A 17799-nucleotide genomic window follows, 5' to 3' on the forward strand; every position below is an offset into this window, starting at 1 on the left:
ACCCCCACGTCCTTTTCCGACAGGCAGCTTTCCAGCCACTCTTCCCCAAGCCTGTAGCGCTGCATGGGGTTGTTGTGGCCGAAGTGCAGGACCCGGCACTTGGCCTTGTTGAACCTCATACAGTTGGCCTCGGCCCATCGATCCAGCCTGTCCAGGTCCCTCTGCAGAGCCTTCCTACCCTCGAGCAGATCAACGCTCCCGCCCAACTTGGTGTCATCTGCAAACTTACTGAGGGTGCACTCGATCCCCTCATCCAGATCATTGATAAAGATATTGAACAAGACCGGCCCCAAAACTGAGCCCTGGGGAACACTGCTCGTGACCGGCCGCCAACTGGAGTTAACTCCATTCACCATTAAGTCCATTCACCATTATTTACTTTAGGTATAAGAAAAGAGAATCACACTCTGATTTTCCACTTCATTCTTACAGAACAGTACTTTCCTTACTCTTACCTTTCCTAGAAACAGGATAAAATCTCCAAAACAGCTAATGGATGCAAGTTTAGCAGAATTCTTCGCCAAAATAAAGACAGCATCCTTTGCTGACGTACAAAAATTTGTCCCATTTATGGCTGTAGTTGTGTATGCATGCTGAAATGAGAGAAGATAATAATGCAGTGAGAAGGGAAAGACTCTTATAATCTAGATTTTACTTCAGCAAAATATGAAGCCTTGAACCCTATGTGGATATACTGACTTTATTAATATAAAGAGTTATTTTGCATAATGCGGCAATTTTATTTTAAATGACTACAATAACTATGCTTCTAACTTCAAACAGTTTTTTCTACATACCTTCCACCATTAGCAAATGCTAGAATAGTGACTAAATAAATTTCTGAACCCACCTTTATCCAACATATTTTAAAACACCAAAGTTCTCTACCCTAATTTTTGTTAATGAATATGACACAATTACTACAAAACACTTACTTACCTGGAGTCACGCTATCCAAACTTACTTATTTTCTATGAATCTATCTCCAAGACTGCTGGCAAACTATGTAAGCGGAACAATCGAGTTACGTAGTTATCAAGTCATCTAAAAGTTGAGGATTAAAAAGCTTTTATCCACGGCCCTTTCAAACTATTCATATGCTGCTGAAATTCAAGCTTACGGCTATAGCCATAAAATAAACCTTTTCATGAGAGACGAAACCAATTGTGGAAATGACTGGAAAAGAACAGCTAAAGGGTCCAGGACTAGACCAGTGAGGGTCATGCCACAAAAAAAACCCCCAGAATTTCAACAGACAGGAGGGGCGCTCACACTTTTTTGAGGTATTGCGAATTTTACAAGATTTCTCTTGGTGGAAACTTGCCAAGACAGGTGGGGAGGACGGAATATTTGCCTTCACGGATTGGATTATTTCAGCGCTTGTTGGGCATAACTTGACATATATGTCCCATTTATGGAACTTCTCAACACGGTTTTGAAACTGTGCCCAAAATATCAGCTAAGAAAAACAGCGCTCGAGATACCTGAAACGTGTGCTGAACTTCACCAGCATGTCTCATGAGTAGTTTCCCTTTACTCAAAATATTAGAAGGTGGATTATGCCACAAAACATTAGTAACATCTGGTATGGTCGGTAAGAACCGCCGTGTGCAAGGGATTACTGTTCTGAAGGAATTTATACACCCCAACATGGACTTGGTCCTTAGACTACTTTCTGGAAGTAGTTCCAGGCTTCACCTGGAAGTGAAAAAAAACCCAACCTGGTTTGCTGAAAGTGAACTATACTGGCCTACTGCAAAACTCTTCCTGGTCAAAAATTTGTTTTTTCTCACTTATATAAAATATATTAAAATATATAATACATATATTTTTATATATATAATAAAATAGCTTCAGATGTCTGAAGGCAGAGAAAATTTATTTCTGCAGAGTCCAGTTTTACTCCATAGCAATTTCTGTAACATACTGTAGTGTCGCAAAGCTCTATTGACGTTACCTTAAAATATGACAGAGAAAGACAGACATCAAATGCAGTCAAAGATCCTTTGTCTCTTTACTGTGGATATTATTTATTTTATATATGACAAAGGAATTTTTTTTTCTCTGACAGTAAGCAAAAAAAGAGTAGCAGTAAACAGTGACATCCTGTAAATATTGTACTTCTTCTTCTTCTCCCAAGTAACAAGCGATAGGACAAGAGGAAACGGCCTCAAGTTGTGCCAGGGGAGGTTTAGATTGGACGTGAGGAAAAATTTCTTTACTGAAAGAGTGGTTAAACATTGGACCAGGCTGCCCAGGGAAGTGGTGGAGTCCCCATCCCTGGAGGTATTTAAAAGACGTGTAGATGAGGCGCTTAGGGACATGGTTTAGTGGGCATGGTGGTGTTGGGTCGATGGTTGGACTCAATGATCTTAGAGGTCTTTTCCAACCTCAATGATTCTATGATTCTACTTACATAGTAGCAGATACATCCATAGACAGAAAAAGTATAAACAAAGACCATGGATTTATTGCCTGCTCTAAGAAAAATCAAAGACTCCACTGAACTCTACAGAAACACGTAGAGTGTCTGCACAAAAACCTGTTTAAACAGGCAAGTTCACTTCGTTCCTAAATAGGAGAAAATGCTTTCTGTGCTAACTTCCACCCCCAGCGACGCTGTTCCTTTCCCCGGGGAGTGCCGTAACAGGACCGGCAGAGAGGTGCACCCCTTGCCTCGGTGGTCAGGTGCCAGCTACGATAACCTTTGCCTTCTCGGTTGCATCCTCATCCCACCCGCCTCACTCAACCCGGCAGGTTTGTAAGCGGCCTGCTGCCGTCCCGCGTTAGGAAACCCGACGGCCTGCGAGCTCGCCCGCGGCGGCGGCGGCAGCCCGGGATGGATGCGGCAGCGGGAGGGCTGGCAGTTGGGTAAGGCCGGCCCCAGCCTCGCTGGGCTACCGTCTCCCCAGGACCCAGGCGCAGGGTAGATGGCCCTGAGTCAAGCTCCCTCTCTGTCTCCCGTCCGTAGCTGTCACCGCATACTTCAAATGTGGACAGACCTGTCTTTATAACGCGCCGTGAGTTAAGTCTGTTTCATCATTCCCTTCAACATGAAAGGGGAAATTGAGACGCAAAGTGGGAAAGGGTTTTCTAAGTTTGTTTCTGTCCCTTAAGAACTACATTCACGGAGCAGATCCTGATCTGGTGAGGTCAGTATACATGTTGCCAATAAATTAAGCAGAGATTCTGTATTCATTATAAATAGCGAAAAAAAGGTCCTGTTTTAAAAATTAAAAAGAATGTTGAAAACGCATGTGCGCTTGGACAAACATTGTTTCCAAACTTAAAATAAATAACCATTTGTTTGCACTCTTGAATTAGCCACTTTGGTATCCGAGGAATGCGCAACAAAAAGAATTTCTGATATTTATTAACTAGAACAGTTATCTTGGAAAGACTGAAAATAATGCTGGAGACTGAATACTACCTGCATAGGGATTTGTCATGTTACAAACCAGCTGATAAAGCATGGCATTTGTAACAATTACAACTTCAACAAATCATGCGAGTATCAACTAGTCATAACATCCAAGCGAGAAAGGCAGCCAGGTAATAATCCAACATTACAGAAGGAATAAGAGAGACACAAAAATGAATGAACTGTTGAAGGCTACAAAACTCATCATTGACATAGGTGCAGCAAGAATGTTATTAGTCCAAGGTGAAGACTTAGCCAAGTGGTCTCTACCTTTCGGCAAGAAATACGTTTCTGAGGAAAAAAAATAAGTATTTGGAGGGTTTCTTGTTCAGCCTAGGCTGTGGCTCCGTACGCTCTCCTCACAACTCTCAAGTTTCCCATACGGACCCCGTACCCTGATCCCATCCAGCCACGCAGAAATCTACGCGTTCTCACTAACAAAATACATGTCTAACATTTAAGCAAATGTATGTTTCCATGAAACTCAAGAGTTGCACCGAAATGAGCTCAAATGACTTCTCAGCCTTACCCACCAACGAACACCTAACACACGCAAGCTATTACCAATATTTGCAAATCATTTTGGACTTTGGACTCAGAAGCTTAGATATCCCATTAATTTTCCAGTTGCGGGGTATGTGCGACAAGCCAATCCCTTTCCAAGAAAAGACAGATGCGAAGGCTAAGATGGCAGACCACGGTCAGTTAAGAACCTGCTCTCATTTAGAAACAGGTTATTTAAATGTGTTTTTCTACAGAGTGTATTCTCTTTTCCATGCACAAAAGCTTTAGCGGACTTGGAAATGTTTGAGAGGAGGGCAGCAGGAATGATCCAAAAGGTATGGAATGTCTTCTGTCTGGGGAACAACTGAGTACACCAGGCTGCTCTGTCTGGAAAAGAGATGACTGAAGGAGGATGCAGTAAGAGGGCTACGGAATCATGAGAAACGCGGAGAGGGTAGGTAGGGTTAGATGCCTCGCCGTTTCTTCCAGAACAAAGACTGGGCAGGGGGAGGGCCATACGAAGTAGTAGGAGCCAAATTTGAAAACAGATGGTATTTCTTCTCACTGCAAGTCTGTAAGCTGTGAACTGCCGGACAAAGGATGCTTTAGCTGCTAAAAGTTCACGTGAGCTCAAGGGAGACTGGGAAAGTTCAGGGAAAAGGAATCCACTGAGAGTTATTAAACACACAGAAAACAGACTCAGCTCAGGAAGTCCCGAGGCTGAAAACAGATTCAGAAACAGCACGGGGACAGGGAAATACACGCTCCTTCTACCTCAGCATTCACTCCCAGACACTGTTGGCGACGGGATACTGAGCGAGGTGGAGACTCAGTCTGGGCCAATACAGCTATTACGGTATTTATCTTTGCTTAACGAATTGATGTTTTACAGTGGTAGCCTCTGCTGTGGTGACAAGCAAGTAATAACGGCACGGATAGCATACCATTGACCAGAAAGCGTGGGGGATAGCGGGTCAGGAACAGTCTTTATCCTTGCACCAGCAACTTGGTACTGTATCACCACCTTTGTGAAGACCACAAGCCTCCTCCGGCTCGGAGCCTGGGAACGAGACACTAGCTTCTCAGTGTCAGGATGAATAAATAAGGAATGTGAAAGTTTACATATTTCCAAATACCACAGTATGCAAAAAAACCTATTTAAAGAATACATCCTTCTGTGCCTCACAACACAGAATGTCAAGGGTCTTGGAAAAATTGACCTGCTAGTTTCATGAGAAAGGCGCTGTGGCTCAGATCCAGGCCATAAGTTCCCCAATTGTTGAGAATAATTGCGACTTTGTGTAACAGCTGAATTCAGTCCTCCATTCTAGGACTTGCTTTAATAAAACGAGCTTGGGGAAGGGAGGATTGCCATAGCAACAGAATCTTCTCAAAAAAGAAGCAGGAGACATGCTGGTCTCACATCCCGCTTCAGCTTTTTCTGCTCTGCTGGTATTTTCAGCCTGATCTGATCTTGTTGCTGCCAACTCTCTTGGGGGCTGCCCTGCTCAGCTATACCCAGCGCAACGCTGCGCAGCGCGGGCTGGACTTTGAAGTGTCTTAGCTTGCGAGTGTCACAGCTGCCGGTGGAATCCCCTCAGAAAACAAAATCCAGCGGTAGCAAGAGGCAACGGCATTTCTGCGGCTGCTGTACAGCAGGTAGTGACCCGGTGAGAAAGCTGCATCATGCCTCTCAGATAGCAGTGGGAAATTAGAGCGACGTGGGCCTGTGAGGCCCCTCTGAAGAGATGAGGACATGTAAGACTGGAAGGGACTTTCAGCCGCGCCAGTCCCTGGCTATTCCAGATTAGCACATTATACGATTTCTTCTCTTAAGTGGAAAGCTCCCTTTTTAAACTACTTAGGGCTTTTCCCTCTCCCAGCCCTTACGTTTGGAGCTATTCCAGGCAGTTGTCCCTCTGGTCCTTAGGAGCCTTCTTCCAACTTCCAGCCAACATTTACTCATGAACAGTTTACATCCACTCATTCTTCTGCTGATCTTGTCTTGGCTCTTATCCCTCCCTGCTGTTTCTCTTCTTGATATACTCATGGACGGCTAACGGGCTTGCTCTTACTCTTCATTTGTCAAAGCAGGCACACCAGGATACCCCAGTCCCCCCCCGTGAGATAAGCCTGATCACCTAACCAGCAACTTGTACAATGGCATTTATCCCCCTCTTTCTGGTGCAAGCATTTCACCTCATACCTTCCAGGACCGAATCTGCCCTTTCTGCAGCCTTGTTAACTAAAAGCTGTTGTCCTGTGGTTGACAAACACACGGAGAATATTCTCCGCCCCTACTTCCAACCGATAAGCACACAGCTAATACAGAAATGGTTATTTTTGATTCTTAGGCTAATTATCATCTGCAAGAAGCCCTTCAGTAGTCTCCCGAATTTTCCCAAGCAGTCCAAGCAGCACAACTTCCCTTTATTTCCATCCCACCGTATATCGGCAGTCTGGACTTCCTGGAGAAAAATCTTGTCCTTCAGCTTTCCTTGCTTCCTACTCTGTGTGTCATCTACTCCCTCCATGGCTGTCATCCAGCGGGTGGGACCCACGCAACTTTCTCCTCGGAGGGTAGTTGGGTGTCCTTTCCCGCAGCATCGCACTGCTACACCTGGGCTCCATTTCAACCACAGGGGCTGGACCACAGGGATCCTGCTTTAAGTGCCCATTGCATCATGATTACGTCATTACTGGAGCTGCTTACAGTGGCTTCTGCAGTTAGTGCGACAATGTTCTCATCTGGGATTTCTGAAATAAAATCAAACTGAACATTTCCAGACAGTTGTTCATAAATTGCTCTGCTTGAAAGCAGGGAATTATCAGTCACTTGCTTCATTGCCTTTTATTTTCTTTCCCTCTCTCTCTCTTTTGTTTTTTTTTTTTTTTAATGGGATAGGGGAGGGGAGAAAGGTCTCAAAGCACGAATTAGTCAGCCTTGTTCATCTCTATCCCCTACATGGTTCACCCTACAGAGCAAGCAAAGACCTAAGGAATTTTATTTCCTCTTATTGCATACATAAAGCCTCTAGAGGGAAAACACACATTTAAAATACGATTTCACTGAAGGTGAATATTTTAGCCAACTGTATTTTCAAGGCGATTGAAAATTTAGCTTAACGTCTAGAAGCAATTTTGCCAGTAACATTAAAATACAGTATTTTTGGGGGGAGGAAAAAGAAATACTTGATGGGATGAGGCACAATGTGTTTGGCAGCGCAGAGGAGAACCGTACTTACATTAGCATGCATGAATTTTGGTTTTATCTAGGTCACTCCTCCACAAGGCATTTAACCGTAACCTCCTGACAGATTTCCATCCAAAGTTTAAGAGACAACCAACGGCCATGGATATACGACCATTAGACTTGCTTCTGGGTTTTTTTTTTTTACGCTAGGCAGTCGCTGGCTTTCAGCGTCAGTGAAGGGTCTCCGTACCAGCAAATGCAGGCTAACGCACTGCCGACTTCAGTAACGGCTACCACAGGGCCCGGAAGGCTACGCTGCAAGTAGCTGCGCTGATGAAAATAAGAGAAACCACATACTGCTCGGCAGCTCCTTCAGAAATCCGTGTGCTGCACTTTGGAGCGGTTGCTTGCCAACTGGCTGCAGATGAACCCAAAGCAGACACAGAAAAGCAAAACTATCCTGAAATAGATATATTGTTTAAAAAAAAAAAAGTCACTGCAACAAGGCTGTAAAGGAAAAGAAAAAAAAAAAAAGCCAGTGCTTTGATGTATCAAAAGTTAAGACTGCCACTACAATTTAAGAAAGCAGGAGACAGACAGACCTTGTAGCTCCCAAACCACAATAAAAACCCCCAGTATATTCTTTTTACGGAAGAGAAATTTCAATCTCCCGGATTTTACTTGAGATGATTGGATATGTTTATCTGGAACATACTGAAACCATCAGAGCCAGAAGATGAAAAATCTGTGGTAATTCTGACAAGTGTTGGCAAACAGAACTGTCAAGTAGGGATAATGACTTTATATTCACAAAGCGCTTTTCATCCAGATAGAACCCAGAGTGCTTTACAATTGTTACTAATGGATTATACACACACATGAATCACTTTGCCCATGACCGAAATGGAACAGCTTAAGGAGTGAACTGTTTAACAGCACATAGCAACGCTACACCACAGTTTAGCACAGGATCCAGTTGCAAATCCAAAGAGAAATTTAGGAAGGCAGAACGCAATTATCCACATCGCAATCTGCACAGGATGCTGGGTTTACGTTACCCCTCCTCCAACACCCGCCACTGGAAATATGGCAACCGTCAGCATCTAGCGCCGCACTCTGTCGCCGTGGGAAGGTGACAGGGTACCTTTCTGGCCCTCTTTCCGTTAAGTTCCAGGAGAGCCGGAGAAAACTTAGCTGAGCCTGCAGAGAACAAGTCGCTTCAGGGACGCACGCAGCTACCAAAGCCGGTGTTAAACCCCACCTGAAAGACGGCACCTCGGCCCGAAAACTGCATGGGAAGAAAGAAGCTGGCACCCCATCGCCAGTGTTACTTCCTCCAGCACCTGTTTCTCATCTGCAAGTTCCCCAGAGGGAAAACAAGGGGCTCAGTTTAATCCTGATTAAACTTGTGAATGAAGGAGCAGAAAGAATTTACATCATCTAGGCAATATAACAACAGGTTGAAGAAAATAGTGCAGAAGTGATGGGGAAAGCTTTTTGGGGTTTTTTTTTTAGAGTTTCAGGTAATTATATGCTTGTTACTACAGTGAACGTAATACTAGAATAAAAGGCAAAAATACAGTAAGGAAATGAGCTTTGGACCAACTTTTGTAACAGCGGTTCCACATTTCAGTAATTTCAACTCACACAAAAATCAAAATCTGAACTAAGAAATACTTTCGAAATGTCAGAAACATAGGTACAAGCAATTTTTTAGCCCCTCCCAAGTCCTATTCTCAAGTCCACGTTCAACACCTATGTGCAATTTCAAGGCTGTACCCAGCAGCTTTCACTGATCTCAGGAAGAGCTCTTAAGAGTTCAGTACTTCTGTTAATCAAGCCATATATTAAGCTGCTTAAAACTGCAGACTTGTCTTTTTTTCCCCCCTTTTTTTTTTTCTTTTTTACATTTGGCCGCAGATTTTACAAAATTGAAGAAATAGGCTTGAATACATTCTTTATAGGAAAGAAAGAAAAAACTAATTAGATACATTAATTACTCCATGAAATGCAATAATCTGAGACCAATGTTACCCCTTCATACAGATAAAATCTCTATTAAAATCTTACAGCGTGTTCTTGCTTTTCTTCTCCTCTAACCCTCGCCCAAATTGCCCTGGATTTGGAGCACGTGGAACACCATCATCTTTGCCAAAAAGATGTTCAAACAAGCAGTTATCTAACGGCAAACACGGTATTATGATCATTAGGTTAAAACCCACAACCCTCATAGAAACAGAAATTTGCCTACAATAGATTAAGAAACAGGAAATCTTTTAAGGGAACAAGAGCTACAATACAGCCTTCTGAAACAAAAGGAAGAACATTACAGTAATTAATTCTTCTTTTAACAAACACATAGCATACAACAGCTGGAGAAAGTAAACGCTAGGATGCTGGATATCTCTCTGAAAGGCAGGACGCCAAGGGGAAAGGGTGACTACAAACGGAAAGCCTGGAGTCAAAACGAGCTCTGAGATTCCTCACCAAGTCACTGACCATAAGATCTACCTAAAAAATGTAAGTCTGGAAAATTCATCGTCTAGAACCAGAGATTTCACTGCACAAGTATTTCATCTAGGCTGAGCTAAGTGAAAAACTTTCTCTTCGGAGTTGTCCAAGATTAAGCTTAAATTTATGCACCTACTTCAGAGGAGAAGTCAGACCCTTTATCAGAATTGCCTTGTTTACTTCAGTACTGCCCTCAGCAATGAGAACAAAGAACCCAACAGTCAGAGAGTTAGGAATCAGCAGGAACATCTGATTCCCTTTCACATTAAGAATACCGCAGTCACCAGAGATAACAAAAGGGGACTGACAAAGAGAAAAATCAACTATTTACAATGATGTATATAGAGCTGGAAACACTTGGAGAAAAGGCTCAGGATGGAAAAAGTAGGAGTCAAGTATCTGAAAAACTGCTGTATGTCAGAAATCATCCATTTCCAATAAAAACACTTTTGAAACAAAACCGCTAACAAAACAAAGATGTCTTTCAAAGAAAGAGGATATTATATCATCTGGCTTTTTTGTCATGGATCATATTCCTAGATATACTGATAATGGAAATCAGCCAGGAGTTCAAGTTTCTTTAGTCAGGACTTTCAGACGGAAAATACTGTATCTAGTTTAACGATTCTTACTTCTGCATCGCTTCCTTCCACCCGGACCTTCTGTATTTCAGTAGTCTGCCTGGCACCACTCAACCTGTCTTCTTACCTTCAGAAATAGCAAAAGGGCTATCTCAAGCTGTACTAACAAGTTTTCTAAAATCTTGCACCTTGCGTGTTCCGTCAATTCCCTGTTTCTTTGCAACAAGTTCCATCTACACCTGAAGACTTCTTTGGTTGCTTAGTTTAGGCGGCCGGCAGGAAAATTTGGCTTGCGTGCGCTGGATGGTGCTTTAGTCGCGCTAAATGGAGCTAGCACACACACACACGGTTTCTAGACTAGGTATGCAGACGGTTGAGTGACCGAGAGATGGTAGCGTGTACCTGGTTGAAGTATCTTAAGCAACTTTCCTGGCACCAAAACCAGCAGAAACAGCACTTGAACAGGCACTTTGCACATGCACTCTCCTGCAATAAAATGAAACGTTTGGTTACTGGACACGGAATTAGACTCAAACAAAGCGGCCATTTTAGAAAAACTTGCTTTACAGGTGACTGACTCTTCTAATAAAGCATCCACTTAGGCAGCAGATATTTCCTTTTGGATTACAGGGACTGTTTTTAATTCAGACCCTTCAGTATTAATGACTGATGAGCTGAGCGTATTTTTTTTTTCTTCCTGTGGATGGAAGATTCTTCTCTGGGAAAAGAAAATAAGTGCTGCAAGCAGTTTTGTGAGCTAACAGCTGCTTGGAGAACAAAACAGGCAGGCAAGTCAGTAACCCTTACAGTACTTTGCAGTGATCAGGGAGTGCACTGACAGATTTTTAACTTTCTTGTTTATCAAAAAACCTTCACAGTTGTGAAATATCTGGTACCCTAATGAACAAGAATAAAAGAATGGGCAGAAGGACTTATATGCACATGCGTGTGTGCAGAGCATACATTCATTTTTCAGGACAGGAGGAAAAAGCACGTATTAGAACAGACCATTCATAGACCACTGATCTATATTAATTTCATACTAAAAACAGAGCAGAAAAGCTCAGTGTTTGTTCCACACACACCCCTCGCATCACGAGCTCAGAACTGTTCATCATATAAAGGTTTTACCAAGCAAGACAAGTAAAAGACATCTTGGTAGCCACGGTAGCCTTCCAAATTTAACTGGCTGTTTTTCTCAGCAAAAGGAAATTCAGTTCAGTGATACTTGAGTGTCGTGGTTTAACCTCAGTCAGCAACTGAGCACCACGCAGCCACTCACTCACTCCCCTGCAAAAAAAAAGTGGGAATGGGGGAGAAATTGGAGGAATAGAAGTGAGAAATCTCATGGGTTGAGATAAAAACAATTTAATAATTGAAATAAAATACAATAAATAATAATAATAATAATACACAAAGCAAGTGATGCACAGTACAATTGCTCACCACTCGCCGACCGATGCCCAGCCAGTCCCCGAGCAGCGGCCCCCCCGCCAGCTTTCCCCAGTTTCTGTACTGAGCATGACGTCCCATGGTATGGAATGTCCCTTTGGCCAGTTGGGGTCAGCTGTCCTGGCTGTGCCCCCTCCCAGCTTCTTGTGCACCTCCAGCCTTCTCAGTCGGTAGAGCATGGGGAGCTGAAAAGTCCTTGACTAGTGTAAGCACTGCTCAGCAACAACTAAAACATCGGTGTGTTATCAACATTGTTCTCACCCTAAATCCAAAACACAGCACTGTACCAGCTACTAGGAAGGAAATTAACTCTATCCCTGCCGAAACCAGGACATTGAGTCTTTTAACCTTCTTTTTCCAGAGGTCAGAATGTTTTTGTTTCGTCTTGGAAAGCAGACATCTTCCAGTCACTATATGAAAACCTCAGGTCCCCAGAACTACCATTGTTCGTGCAGAAACCACGAACCTCCCAACTTTTTTCCAAAGAAGTTCTTGGAAATATTCCAGGAATAATTCCTTTAAAACGGTGACTGTACATGCAAACTCCTGACAGCAGAGAAGTACTTTAATCTTGCCGTGTATTGCTGGAGAGATGATTTTACTGAAACGGTATTAATCTCAGTAAGTACTGTTTATTAAAAACCTAGAGCAAGAGACTTCAGCTGCAATCTCCTCTCTGATTCTGCTTGAAGGCTGCTGTGCAGAAAACATCTGTGAATTTACCTGCAAGCTTGCAGACCCCTGACTTTTCCTCCTGTTCACAGAAAACAGCAGCATGTTTTGCAGGGGTGGCAAAGCCTGGGTGAGCTCTACAAGAATGCAGCATCACTTCTCCATCCTTTGGTACCACTATTCTGGACCTCGATGGAAAGAGCCTCAATGGAAAGGGGTCGTAGCCTGTCCTTTCTCCCATGGGAAGGAGCAAGGTTACTTTGCGGGGGAATCCTTCTGCGGACTGGGCTGAGCACTTTATAGCCTCTTTAGGAGCAGTTACAGCTATGGGTCACGTCACGTCCTCAGCTGAACGCTTGACAACTGGACCAAAAGGAGCTTGTAGCACACCGCCATAGACACGAGTAATCTTTCTTTGCTAGTTAAATCTTCTACAGCTGTTCTGATCACAAAAGCACATAACCAACAAGTCCACTTATTCTGCTTCCTCTAGAGGCAGAAAATACTCTATCTTCTTTTCAGCACAACTCATCCCACCTATCATCTTTAAACAAAGTTCTTAGCTGACCCAACTGATCAAGTTTTATAACCAAGGCTTTCATATGGAAGCGACATAAACCCAGACACTTACACATCGTTCAAGTATCTTATTAGAAGGGGCCTTTATTTAAGCATTGGCAAACTATACCCCACACACGCCTCATAGGTACCAGGGATGGTCAATGTAAATACCCTGTCGTAACTATACATAACCTGATTCAAGGCCAAGCTAAACTCTAGAGGAAAAGACCTACGTTTAAAAATGTTGCCTAAATCTTCCTCTAAAATCAGAGCTGTGCAGTCATGACAGCACATGACATCTCCTTGCCAAAGCGCCAGAACTAACTGCAGTGGTACGTTTGCGGCAGAAGATAAGAGATGCGGAGATGCATGAAAGATAGAAAGAAGGCAAGCAACGATCAAAACAGCCCAGCCATATTTTTTATAGATCTTAAAAGATGTGGTTTGGATCCTACACAAATCTCTGGAATAGTTCTTATTTCATACGTTCTTTCTATAAACTCATATTATAAGGCAGATGAAATATTTTCTATAGGATATTTTATATGCGACAATAATGTTCTTACTTACCTTGGCTTTTTTAAAATTTATGATGCGAAAATTTTAAATAGCGCATTCTGCCAATTTTTTCCTTCATCCTTCATAAAAACCTTTATATATAAACACTAAATAAAGGTGGGTTTTAATGTTGGTTTTTTCTGCTTTTAAAAATGTCTGAGCTGAGAGAAAAAAAGGAAGCACATGGAAAAAGCTTTCTTAATGAAGAAAATGGGACAAAATATAAAATCCACATCATAGCATCCATTTTTAAGCAAGAAGCATATTCTTCACATTTTTTTCATGAATCTCACCTTTCAACTACTATTTTTATAGTGTTACAGAAGGATATACCTACCTTTTGTTTTAGGGTATTATAAAGGTACAAGAGAACAATCCTTGGTATTCTCAGTATTGTGATTAGAAACGAGCCTTTTACAGCAGTTCCTAGATGATAGCAAAAAAGAACTGATATGGAAGACAGGACTGGGTGAGGTGGTGGGCTATTCTTATTTCTAGAAAGAAAAACAAACAATTTTAAAATGTTTTAGAAACTTATTTAAGAAGATACACAGTGTATCTTTTCAGTATTTGGACATTTAAAGAATTAAGCTGGTATCTCCTTTCCCACTTGAACACTCCAGTTTTCCTACTGGCTTCATCCGAATGTTCACCTTAGTCCAAAGGAAAGCAGCCAAGTTTATAACTTTTATTGGATTAGTTTAATTCTTAAGCAATGACTGTTTTGGTGTATTCAGTAATGGAAAAATATCTAGGAAAAACCTACAATGGAAAATACCAGAAGTGAACAACAGCTGAGAGTAGTTCCTTGAACACCTCTCTCCAGTTTCTGTCACTTCTCTTATTCTCCGCAATCTTTTATTTGACTGTTGTTTCTGCAAGATTTTAGTCTGAAGGGATGAATCCGCTATTTCTGCTTTAGTGGTAAAATTAAAACTAGAAAAAATATCACAAGCTCTCACGTGTAAAATCGAGATCTACTCTCTACTTTTATTGCTGCAATTTGGTCAAATTTTGGTTTAAATTTTGTTCAGATAATTAATACTTTTTTTTTTCCCACTGAACAGGATTTGTTTTAAAATGGAATACACAAAAAAGGAATCTCATACTCTATGTTTAGAATTACAGTCTGGCCTAAAAAACTTGTAATTCTACTGCACCCTAACCTGTATTGTTTTGGAGAAATAATGTGTTTCCCAAAATTGAAAAGCAAAGACAAAAAATTGGCCTAAATACAAGTTTCATTTTCTTGGTTCCTTTATAAAGGTCGGTTTAATGTCAATCAGTTACAGAGAGTAGTATGACACAGCTCTCAAGACCTTTTATTTGAAAACCAGGAAATGAACTTAAAGCCACCCCCCCCCTTCAAATGCTGTAAAAAAAAAAAAATCGATTAGATTAACACTATAAATACCTCAGGAAAAAAGTTTCAGAGGATTAAAAAACGCCACTGCTCAATAGTCATAAATAGCCCTTCTATAAAGCAGCTCTTAAGCAATTGGCCCAACCCTGAAAAATTTACGTAGGCAGCAGAACCGGCAGCAGTTTGACTAAGTAGTTAAGTAAAGATCAGACCCTATATCACAAACAAGATGTCCTATTTTCATAACCGATTCCTTCAAAACCTCTGTTATCTTGAAAAATTAATAGTTTACACAAAAAACAAAAAGATAAAAAGGCAGCGATAAGAGAGCGACTGGCTGGGGCTAAAAAGCTCTACAAATGTATTTTTATTAAACCCTCACTTCAGCAAGGATTTAAATCATACACACTACACCAAGACAGGTATCACAGTTCTGCAAGAACCCTGAAGGTATCACTGCAGTTCGTTCAAAACACTAAATACTTTGCAGCTGAGAAGTTGTATTTAAATATGTGGATATACCACATTATTTTAAATAGGAAATTCCAGCAAAGCAGTTGCTGTATGTATTATTTTTGGTCTTACAACTAGGGGAACAGCTTGGGGGATAGTGGAATTTTATACTGAATAAGGCAGGTGGGGGTTTTTTAAGTCATCAGGTTTCTGCGTTAGAAACACATACATCGCAACAGAGATGAGTTACTCTATCCATATAGTACCATTGTTTCCTTTTCCCTCGTACGCTACCTTACATATGACAGTCTCAGTCACAGCTCAGAATAGAAAAGAGTAAGTTTCTGCAAGTTAAATGTTAATCAAGGGTGAGAAATACGGAAAGGACAAAGTTTACTCTCGTGTTAATAATTTACTTGCTACTGAAGAGAAAAATGAAGAAGGGTTTTGGTATTTTTAACAGGACTGATTAATGAACAGGAATGTCAAAATTTGAAGTTTAGTTCAGATAAATTTCTACGCATTTGGATGCTTTTCCACACCTTCTTTTCCTACCGAAGGAATTCTCACAAGAACAGCGTCAGACAAGGTTTCTTGCTTTGCTTCCGAACAGATTAGAAAAAGAACAGATTTCTCCTTGTGATTCTGGCTCAGGGTAGGAAGCACAGGAAAACGGTTAGCTAAACACAACAACCGGCGACGCCTGTGACTCTAAACAAGCTCAAGACTGGCTCAATCACCCACCTCCACCCCATTACCCTGAAGGATGAGCTTTCACCCAGCTTTGTACATTATACGGCTGCGATCCCGACATGACTTTAGCTCAAGCAGACAGTCAGCCATACGTGTAAGGTTTTGTGGGCAGTTCGTTGCAGTGAATTCCGGGCAGGCAGGTCGTATTGTGCAGTGAATTCCGGGCAGGCAGGCTCCCCCGCAGGCACACGAGGTATCGGGGAAAAACAGGAATCTGCCCGATAGAACTGATTGCAAGACTGAGCAGGGCCACGGCTTGCTTCTCCTCTTTGGTATTCCTATTTTACGTTACTACGGGATTGTTTGATTTACATAGAACACCGCTATCCCAAAATCCTGGGAACCTGTACTCAATACCACATCGTCTTTTAATAATTTTCTTTCTTCAGTGCTGCCAATTGTCTTTATTTTCTGGTGAGCTCTGTGACGCTCGGTATCTTTCTTAACACTGAGTTCCTTGAATCAAATGATCACACATGCATCTCAGCTTTCATTTTAAAACCACTTTTTATGTGTGAAGAAAAAATGCAATCTTGACACACCCAAAAGACGTAGACATTTGAAAGGGGAAAAAAAAAAAAAGCATTTCTTTAAAAGCCTGTCCTTTTCAGACCTGTGCTTATAGCTTTCTTCAACCCTGCCTCATCTGTTTCAATGACTGCCTAAAAAGAGATTTAGCGTAAAATACTTCAGAAGTGTTAAGGAACGAATCGTATATGTAAATATGAATCTCAGTTTTTAAACAAATACAATAAATTACAAGATTTGTAATAAAAGAGACATTGTCAGACTAACAGAGAACACACAGACTGTACTTCCAACTGCCCTTTTACCTGCTCTCAAAACCACGGGGGACAGGTCTGACAACATACGTGCTGATGGCTCTTTTACACGGGTTAGGTCAAGTATGCAAGTAGGGCAAAGGATGCTCATAAATATTGCAGATGTATTTGAAAAGGGAAGAGGACTCCTTTAAAAATTTGGTCCTAGTTCATCTCTCAATGACTTTAGTGCACATCCATAAACCTGGATGTTTGCCTTACCGGGAGATGTATGTATTTCACCTCTCATTGAATCTAAACAGAAGTTGTGGTGCTGAACGCCTTAGAGTCGGGTGGAAAACCCCAATCCTGCAAATGCCCATATACTTCCTTAATTTCAACCCTGTGCAGTGACGTACGCGCACTGGAGTTACTGAATAAGCTCAAAACATGGACAGGACAGTGATGCCTGTGACACGGGCCAAGTTACCATACCACCTGCCTTTAATCCCAGGGAGGGGAAAAGCCTCACCTCACTGAAAAGGTAAAACACGCACAATACACCTAAGCGCACTAAGATGAAAATAAACCCTCGTGTAAAACAGCAATAGTAACAAAGGTGGTTTTTTAAAAGACTGAGCCCTTTTCACAAGTCATAAAAAGTAATCATTAAGCAAAAAAGTTCTATTTATTTTATTAAATTAATAAAATCTTTCATGTATTCATGTTTCATCTGAAATAAAAGGCGGCAAAACCCATTTTCAGTGGCGGTACTACAGGTCGAACGTATGCCACCTGTAAAGCTAATCCAGCTAAAATGACGCCCTGCCCTCCCCGTTTGCAACTCCGCTGCGGCTGGTGGCCGCGCAGGACCCTGCCGCATGTGCTGTGGAAGGAGATTTCCACAGGGAAAGGCCGTGCCATTTCCTCGGAGCACTTACAAGCCAAGAAGAAAGCTTCTCTGTGAGGTATCAAAAACAAACTCTTGTGACATGCCTTTACGACGCTGCCCCAGG

General features: G+C 41.9%; 1 protein-coding gene across 1 annotated transcript in view; it reads right to left on the reverse strand.

Annotated features, from left to right (window-relative positions):
* SLC44A3 (solute carrier family 44 member 3) overlaps positions 1-17799 on the reverse strand; it is a 43090-nt gene that overhangs the window by 4604 nt on the left and 20687 nt on the right. The window contains exons 10-12 of the mRNA XM_009290456.2: positions 13791-13947; positions 10613-10696; positions 456-593 (exon numbers count right to left, since the gene is read on the reverse strand). Coding sequence (XP_009288731.1) covers positions 456-593; positions 10613-10696; positions 13791-13947 — 379 coding nt within the window. The remainder of the gene's footprint in view (positions 1-455; positions 594-10612; positions 10697-13790; positions 13948-17799) is intronic.

This window comes from Aptenodytes forsteri, unplaced genomic scaffold, assembly GCF_000699145.1.
Source record: "Aptenodytes forsteri isolate BGI_AS27 unplaced genomic scaffold, ASM69914v1 Scaffold237, whole genome shotgun sequence".
NCBI lineage: Eukaryota > Metazoa > Chordata > Aves > Sphenisciformes > Spheniscidae > Aptenodytes > Aptenodytes forsteri.